Here is an 8,976-nt window from a genome sequence, read left to right as displayed (position 1 = left end):
TTGCATCTATGCCCGCGTTTATTTATACTGAACAGCTTTAAAAATACAGAATAAAATAGCTTTATCTACTATTATTCACAACATCTGGTCCAAATATTACATTTTTAAATATTTAGTTGTTTAATGAAGCAATGTTAGAAAAAAAAAAAAAAAAGGAATAATAATAAAAAAAAACCTCCGTAAAAGAATTACACATCTCGGAACAACAACAACTAAAAAATCAAACAAAAAAAAAAAAACCCCAAAATAAACTTTTGCTGTTGAACAAAAAAAGTTTTACAGCCAAAGTCAGTCACGAAAAGTCATGGAAAAACAAAATGTATCCCCACCGCCTAAGAACAGTCAATAGTTTGTTACACCAAGGGTTGTTAGAAACAGACAAATACAGAATTTGGGCCGGCAGCACGAGGAGCGCCCGGGGAAGGTGCAGGGAGAGCCAGAGGCCACCCGAGCCCTCCCTGCCACCCTGGGTGTCACTGCAGAGCCACAGCCCAACGGGAATTCCAGCCAGGAACGCTCGGGATGGCTCCCAACACCGATCCCAACCCTCTCACAGCCCAAGCCCACCCCGGGAACTCGTGGCCTCGCACCCCAGGGCCCCGGCACAGCTCCGACCCCGCGGGCTCCCCGGGGCCGGCAGCCTCAAAAACCAGAGAAACGTGCACCAAGTGGGACTTTGCTGCAAAAAATGAGTGACCCCCCCCACTCCACTCCCCCTGCTTGGAAAAATGAAAGGAAAAGGGGAAAGAAAAGCCGCTTTTGGTGGAAGAAGGCCACAAAGAAGCAACATGAAAGGTCGTGCTGGTCTCACACACGCGTTTTACACATCAATGCATCGATTACGGCAAGCACAGGCTGCTGAGGTGGGGTGGAGGCATCCAAGGGCTCAGCCAAACCAGCAGACACCGGGGATCTGCCACCACGAGTGCCTGGAGTGCTGTTTGTACCCAAAAGGACGGGATTTCCACACTTTCTGTGGTGTCAATGACGGGTCACACTCGCTGATGCTCCTCGGGGCGTCGCTGAGGGGTTTTCTCTGCACGCGCCAATTCTGCCCCGGGAGCCCCGAGGGCTCAGCAGGGAGGAAACAACAAAAACCCTCCAGTTTTGGGTAGGAACACAAACATGGGTAAATAAAGTATACACAACTACTATAGATTCGTCAATGAAGAAATTCTACCATCACATGACATTGTCATGACACTCATACCACTCCCTCCCAGGAAAACCGCCGTCGTTATCCTGAGCGGAAATGTTATTTTTTTTTTTAATATATGGAAATAAAATACTGCAATATTCATGTACAAACCAAGTTGTCATATTTCAAGTCAGTATTAAAAGGCAATAAAGCAAATCTGGGGTTGAAAAGGTTGAGCTTTCTGAGCGAGGTACGTGGTGAAGTCCCTCCAATATGACAATGTGAATCAGTCATAGCTGTCAGCTACGAAACCTAAATTTCTATAGGCATAATTTGCAAGTATTTGCTTTAGAAAACGTGTTTCAACATGTCAGCAAGAACCCTTAATTTAACCTAAAAAAAATACAAGAGAATATCAATTACAAAAAACCCAAGTTACTTTGTTTGTATACACTGATACCATCTCTGATATGACAAAATGATATTTCTACCATGAATATTTGCCCTTCCCTCTCGAATTTGGTTGAAACTTCTCATCGCCTCTTCACTCACCTCTCAGGTGCCGCCTTCCCTGGGTGGTTGGAGTTTGAAAGGCAGGTAAGGACAGAGAGGAAAATCCAGCATTGCACTGGCAGTCAGGTCACCTGGACGTCCCCAGCAGACACGACGAGACTTTAACGCTGCCCAAACCTGCAGGTTCATCCTCCACCACCCCTGCCAGCAGCTCAGCATGGGCTCCCTGGAATTTCACAGCAGCCACTTGGGAAAGCGACCAGGAAAAGTGACCAGGAAAAGTGAGGGTGGGAGAACGATTTAAGGTCCAAACTCCCCCCTGCAGCTGCACAAACCCAGGGTGAACCCGGGGGTTTCCCTCACAAAGAAAAGCACCGCTGGGAGGGCTCCAGGAGCCCCAGAAGGGACAGGGGAGCTTCTCTTCCCAAGGCTGCTGTGCCCAGCTGTGTCCTCAGCCCAGCCCCTCCTGCACATTCAGGAGTCCTTCCCGAGCCTGGGGCTCACCTCCCACCATTCCCCCTTGGGAAGAGGCGGAGAGCTGTCACACTGAGGAGCTGGATCCAAACTGACCCAACTCAGCGCTCCCAAGGCCTGGGGCCGGCTGAGCGGGGCTGGGGGGAGGGAACTGTCCCGGGATTTGCTGCCCTGGAACTTGGAGCGTCTGGGGAATCTCTGCTGAGGCAAAGCAGAACTCGCCCGGCTCTCCCTCAGCCAGGTGAGACAGAAACTCTGCTCCCATCCCCTCGTCTCTCTCTGGAGTTACCAAACTCTGCCTGCGGGAGGAGCTGGGGAAGCCGGGAACGCTCTGGAAATAAAAAGCTGGAAATGAAAACCTCTTTCCTCCCTTTCTCCACTTTCACAGGATAACCAACTTTGGCATTTGGCATCGCCACAACCCCCTGGGCTGTACAGCCACCAGAGGTGGCTTCTGTTTTCCTTTCAGATCGGTATTTTTAACTCCCCCACGTCTGCCACACATCTTTGGTTGCACAGAAAGCTGGGAAATCTGGAAGCTTCGTGCCACTGCTCAGAGGTCCCCGCACCCAAACCGTGTGCGGGTGGGCGTGGGAATCCAACACCTCACTCCCTGGAGAGGAAACACTGAAAAATCAGCAAAAATGACTTTTGTTTCACAGGCAAACGAACCTCGTCTACTACACAACAACTCTTCCGACCAGCTCTCGAGTCCAACTGACACCAAGACTGCAAACTACTGAAAGTTCCCCAAAGGAAGCAGGAACAAACGCATGCTTGGACATGGGAAAAGCGGGATAAAACAATTTCTGGAAACAGCCATGGCATGCTGAGAACGGAATCCACGGAACCATTCCGACTCTACACTACTCAGTACTGATCCGTCAAGCTCCGTCCTTGCCCTCCCCACCCCAACCCGTCCATGCTTCAATAACCCAGAACAAATTCCCCTGGGAGCAGACTCAGAAAACAGAGCTTCTGCGCTCCTGTCCAGTAGTCAAACTTTGATAAATATATTAGGGGGTTACAGGATCTACTGTTATGGTTTTCCAGGAATACAAAACGCAAGCACCGTAGAGCATTACTGGCCTTGAAATTACATTACACAACATTTCCCTGATGATCTCCACAGCTGAAAATGCTTTTGGGGCCACACTGAAGTCTAAAACTAACTTGCAATAGTAAGAACATTAAACAGGAATAAAACTGTTAATTATGAATGCATGATGAGCGTGAACACCCACATAACATCAGAGCTGAGACTATTCCAGGAAAAAAAAAAAAAAAAAGAAAAAGATCTCTGAGTGATGCCCTGATTGGACCCAATACCCGTGAAACCATCCGGTGGGTGAGGCTGGCAGGTGTGGTGTCTCTGCTGTCCCAAAGCCCCTTCCCAGCAGGAATGAGCCTCTGGAGAAGCCCCACAAGAGGAGAAGAAAGAGGCTTGTGCAGCACCAGCAATAAAACCCCGCTCAGACCCAAGGCAGGAGTGCCCGTGTGGCTCTCCCTGCATGTAACAACTGTTAATTGCTTGGAGCTGCTCAGCTAATTAGCATTCCTGGCCAGGAAACACCGTGCTGGACACAGGCACTGAACTGAAACGGTGCCACCAGGCCCTGTCTGGAAGTTCAGGTTTCCCATCCCTGAACGCTCCAGCCTCGTGTGTCCCCGTAAGGAAATCCTGGGCACTGCGGTGGGGTGGGAGAATCCCAGGTGGGAAAAGCAAACGTTTAAAAATGAGAAATGCTGTGAAATAAGTGGCTTCTGCAGCACTGAGCCAAATCAGTCATGGCTTTTTTCAAGGGCAAAGTTATTCCAGAAACTTCCTGTCTTAACACTGGATGTCACTGAAGCCACTGATAATTCAGATTTAAACACTCTCACGATGTGCCAGCACCAGCTGAACCCCGTTTCCAGGGCACTGAGAATGTGGAACGTGCAAATCACTGAGTAAAGAACAGCATCTGTGGGATTTGATGCAATCAGAAGGAAGTATTTTTCCTTTTCTCTCTCTTTTTCCCCCCTCCTTCTCCGAGGTTCAGCTTTCCTGGCGTAACCAACGCCAAGAGCTTCAATAAAATCACCATGAAAACGAAAGGTTTGCAGCAGCACCTACACACCTGCAGGACCTAAATCCATTTAAAACAAACAGACTTAGGTGCACAGCTCTCTCCAACTTCCCAAAATCAGTGGGATTTGCCCCTGAGACACCAGACCTGGCTCCCACCACCCACAGCTGGAAAAACTTTTTTTATCTTTTTTTTTTTTTTTTTAAATCCGTCTCAGCTCTGGTTCCAGAATTTAAATGCAGATATACAAAACATATATTTTAATGCTTCTTAATCAGCAAGAAACTGCAAATACATCTTTTACTACAACTAGATAATATAATTTCAGCTAAGGCTATACTGTAGCTTCCGAATCTTCGTCTGAACTCCTGCAGTTACTGCTTTTCCTGAAGCCTTTCCACGTGTATCCCATGAAGGTGGGGCTGATGGGCAGGAAGCTGAAACACCTGTATTTTTTAATGAAGTTCATGCCAAAAGGCAGATCATACGTTTCCATGCCCTCCAGGGATTTGCTTCCTTTACCAACCCCCTTCTTCCATTTCCGTATTCCCCTTTCTTCAGGGCTCCCTACAAGTCAAAATAAAGGAGAAGAATATATATATTCATGGATATCTTTGCATGAACACACAGGCCTAAAAGAAGAAAGAAAACCTCAAGGCTCAGCCACCATGTTCAGCAAAGCTCTGGAAAGATCTTCCAGATTCCTCAAAAAGGCAGGAAAAGGGAAAAACACATTATCTGTTTTATTTTGGAACTGGAAGTCAAGGCAAATTTCTCCATTTGGATCTTAAAACCAGTTTTACTCTTTCCTCTGGAGACTGGTTTGGTTTTTGTCAGCTCTTTTAAGGTGTTTAACAGGATGGAAGCTTAACCTGGGAAGGATTCCAGGTGTTCTCAGGGAAAGGGAGGGCAGGTTAAGGACTCTGCTCCTGGTGTGGAACAGGCAGCCCCAAAAGCAGGCATCTCCTGCTCCTCTTGCACGCCTCCAGGGAATGCTGCTGTTATCCAGGGAAAGGGCAGGCTCAGGGCTCACCTGGGATGGTGTTATCCAGGATGAAGGCGACGCAGCCCCCGACGAACATGGCTGTGGTGAGCAGGACGTTCAGCACCTGATCAATGCCTGCTATTCCTGCAGCAACAGGGAAAAAAGAGCTCATCTGGGGGTTTATCATCATCCACATCCTGCTGATTCACACCCAGGCCAACCAGGAACACTTGTTCCTGAGGTCAGTGAGGGATTTGCTTGAACCACGTGGGGATTGGTGCACAAGAACCTTCCCCCAGTGCACCACCATGGGACATTGCTCCCCAAAATGCAACTTCAAGAACTCTCAGCTGCTCACAGAAATGCCACAAAACACCGTTTTAGCTCCTACTGCAGACACGACTGATCTGAACTAAGCAGAAAACCATAAAATGGAAAAGAGAAACATTCAGATTGTAAAATTGTGGGGACTGAAATAATTCTTTTCATAAATCTTTACTTTTTGGAGGGGCAAGAATTCTTATGGAAGAACACTGCATCAACCACATAACGCTTGAAGGATCTGCTTTTCTAACCACTTACAGCAGGACAGATATGCCCTTAAATCCTGGTCTGAAGGCACAGTGGAAAGAAAAGTCAGGTAATATTTTGTTTAAAAAACCCCAAACAAACCCAAAGCAGTGAAGTATTTCCTTTGAGTCCATCTTTGGTGACATACACTGTCACAACCACTGCTGAGGGTAATATTAAAACAGAAATCCTTCCCAGTGAACTCCTCAAAGCTATGACTTCATTAACAGTTAAAGGAATTCACTAAAACTAAAGTTCACGCTCAGAATACGTCTGCGTGACAGAAAGTTTCAACCCCCAAAAAAATCCCCACCTTCCAAACCCTGCCTTGGTGCTTCCCCTCAATCTTTTAACATAATTTCCAACTCACATTCACCCTTTCAGTTTTTCTTTCAGCCCAGCTGGTAACTGCCTCCTTCCATTGCTCTGCAATGCACCCAGAGAAAGCAGAAAAGCTTCAGCTGCATCCAACTGGAACATTCCCTGCAGGTCTCAACCTCCCAATGAATTCTGCTCTGAGCACACACAGAGCTTGTCTAGACCTACAGCCTTTACTGGCTCCCTAATCTGGGTTTTCTCAGGCACTCTGTACCTGGATGGACTCTGCATGTGAGCACAAGGCAAAAACGCTGATGAGAAGGGGCAGGAACACGTACCTGTGACCAGAGGGTTCTGTTTGAGATAGCTTGGGAGGACGAGCCCGAAGAAAATGGAAAATCCAAGTACAAAGAGATTACGAGAAGAATTCAGATCAATGAACTGGAGGTTTGACAGACCCACGGCCGTGATCATCCCTGAATACAAAACAAACCCGAAGATCAGCTTGAAGATAAAGTCCTTTCCTTCAATAAAAAAAGACAGCAAAATCCTCAGAACAGCAAAGAGGAGCAGCAATGCCCTTACCGAAGAGGGTGCAGAAGAGAGCCCCGAGCACGGGGTCGGGCAGCGACGCGAAGAGAGCGCTGAACTTGCCCACCATGCCCAGCAGCAGCATGAAGGCTGCCCCGTACTGGATCACCCTGCGGCTCCCAACCTGCAGGGAAACAGCACAGGGCACTGGGTAAGGTCTGCACTCAGCCCAGCCTCACAGCTGGCGTTTGCTTTTACTGTTCAGTTTGAACCTGAGCTCGTTTCCAGCTCCGCGCGTGTTTTATTTTGGTGCTGAAAGGCTCAGCTGAGGCACAGCTGCTCTGCACCCAAGCACAGCTTCCCTGCCTTGGGGCTGAGAGCACCAAGCCAGCCCTAAAACCATCTGGAACTGCTGCAGCCACAATCACCATGAAGTGTGGTGCAACCCAGCTGCAAGAGAGAAAGCAAAACAAGACAAACCACACCGAGGAGAGATGGCAAGTGGGAAAATAAATTCCATGTGTTGCTGCCCCTGGATGCAGGGATAGATGGAACAGTCACCAGTTCATGTGAAGGAGGTGCAGATTTCTAAACTGAGATTAGCAGCTGGTTTTGTGACATCCTCAGAGACCAGGGCTGAATGCACAGCCTCATGCAAATCAGGGCTGTGCTAATACTGAAACCAAGGGCCTGCACTTCCTTCCCAGTTTTATTTTAAGCATTCAAAATTCAAGCAATCAGGGGGTCTCTGTGCTGCAGTGGTAGTGGATAAACCTGAACAGCTGGTATTTTAACAGTTTTACTGCCATAATAGGTGGCCCAGGGACAAAAAACGGCCACTTTTACATTAGGATGGTTTCTAGAAAAGCCCTTTGCAGGTCCCCTGGTACAGAGCACCGGGGTTCAAAAAGGAAATATTCATTTGTTGATCATGTGTGACTGAGCTAAAGGAGCAAAATGAGGAACAACAGATCCATCAGGCCTGGAGAGGGGAAAAGTCCTTCCATCCCCCACATTCCTCACTGCTGAGCTGCCAGGTGAGATCCTTCCCCTGCAAACAGAAGCTGCACCATTAACTGGAACTACAACAGAATTTAGCTGGCACCTTTCTCTACTCTTTATAAAGATATTCATTTCCTTAGGGCCGCTGATACCTTGTCCTACAATTACCTCCCTGCCAGAAACAGGCAGATTCTTTGAAAACCTGCATGATAGTGACATTCAGTTATGCAAATGCTCCATCACTACAAGGCCAACAAATTAAGCTCCTCTGGAAAGCTGCTGGAAACATCCTGGGCAGCATTTAGCTCAGGCTCTGTATTTATTCCCAGCACACAACACCTGAAGTGATTGTTTTGGAGTGCATGGAATAGTACCTGGTACCTCCATTTCAGCATCACCACTCTGGCACGAGCTGCTTTAGCCCCAGCTAATCAGAGGTAATTGATGCTCCTCTCATCAAATAAAACTCACGCCAGCTCAAAGACTCTGCAGCACCTCCATCCAGCTGAATTTAAATTCTTAGTGTAATTATATCCCAACTTCAAGGGAGGGAAATGCCCTGGGATCAGCAGGATGGTGCAGCACTGAAGATTTCCCCTCCCAAATGAACAGCAGAGTATCTCAATGCCAAAATTCTATTTGAAGTTGAAAAACTGTTGGGTTTTTGGGAATGGATGTGCAGGCAGGGGAACAAGAGCAAGCAGTGTTGCAGAGCCATCCAGCTGTGCCACTCTGGGCAAGGCACATTCCCCGTGGCAGCACGTGCCCTGAACAGCCCAACTGGGCAGCTCCACTCCCTGCCACAGCTGCCACTTCAGCATCCAAGTTCCACTGCTCCAGGATGAAATGCACACTCATTTCTGTGGGCTGCTCATAATAAAAGGGCTGTTAATTCATCTCAGCCCTCATCAAGCAACAACAGAAAGGAGGCAGAACAGAATAAACCTTTCTTTAAGGATTTTTCTGACCAAAACTCCTCCTAGGGAATTTCCATCAGCAGCTGAATGGCAACTGGGACAGACAGCAGGTGGTGCTCTTAGTGTTGTGTTGCACCCCAAACCCAAGAGAATCAGCCTTTGTGCAGCAGAAGGAACGGCTGAAGACAAATGTATCATTTATATGGGATGAGGCCAGGGGGATGAGTTACTGCAAGTGGAGGACAGACATTTTCTATCCTTGCACTGAAGTATTGATGGTTTCCACATTAACCCAAAAAGATGGACCTGTTTACAACATAAACTACTTTACCAATGCTGCTGCTATTTCTTACCAAGGTTTAATTAACACTATCAAGCAGAGCTCTGCAGCCCAAGGCCTCCTGGCTCCAGGCACAGATCCAGTCTTTGTGAGCAAAGGAATTCCTCAAGAGCTCGTGT

At 47.7% G+C, this 8,976-nt stretch overlaps 1 protein-coding gene across 2 annotated transcripts in view; it reads right to left on the bottom strand.

The window, feature by feature from the left end:
* The window catches only part of SLC23A2 (solute carrier family 23 member 2), a 52,104-nt gene continuing 43,128 nt past the window's right edge, over positions 1 to 8,976 (bottom strand). For both annotated transcript variants that reach the window (XM_032092084.1, XM_032092085.1), the window contains exons 13-16: positions 6,653 to 6,782; positions 6,406 to 6,543; positions 5,228 to 5,323; positions 1 to 4,761 (exon numbers count right to left, since the gene is read on the bottom strand). In XM_032092084.1, the coding sequence (XP_031947975.1) occupies positions 4,529 to 4,761; positions 5,228 to 5,323; positions 6,406 to 6,543; positions 6,653 to 6,782 (597 nt within the window). In that variant the 3' untranslated portion in view covers positions 1 to 4,528. The remainder of the gene's footprint in view (positions 4,762 to 5,227; positions 5,324 to 6,405; positions 6,544 to 6,652; positions 6,783 to 8,976) is intronic.

The sequence above is a fragment of the Corvus moneduloides genome, chromosome 27 (genome assembly GCF_009650955.1).
Source record: "Corvus moneduloides isolate bCorMon1 chromosome 27, bCorMon1.pri, whole genome shotgun sequence".
Taxonomy (NCBI): Eukaryota; Metazoa; Chordata; class Aves; order Passeriformes; family Corvidae; genus Corvus; species Corvus moneduloides.
The sequence above is the reverse complement of the archived record's forward strand: the minus strand, read 5'-3'. Positions and strand labels throughout refer to the sequence as shown.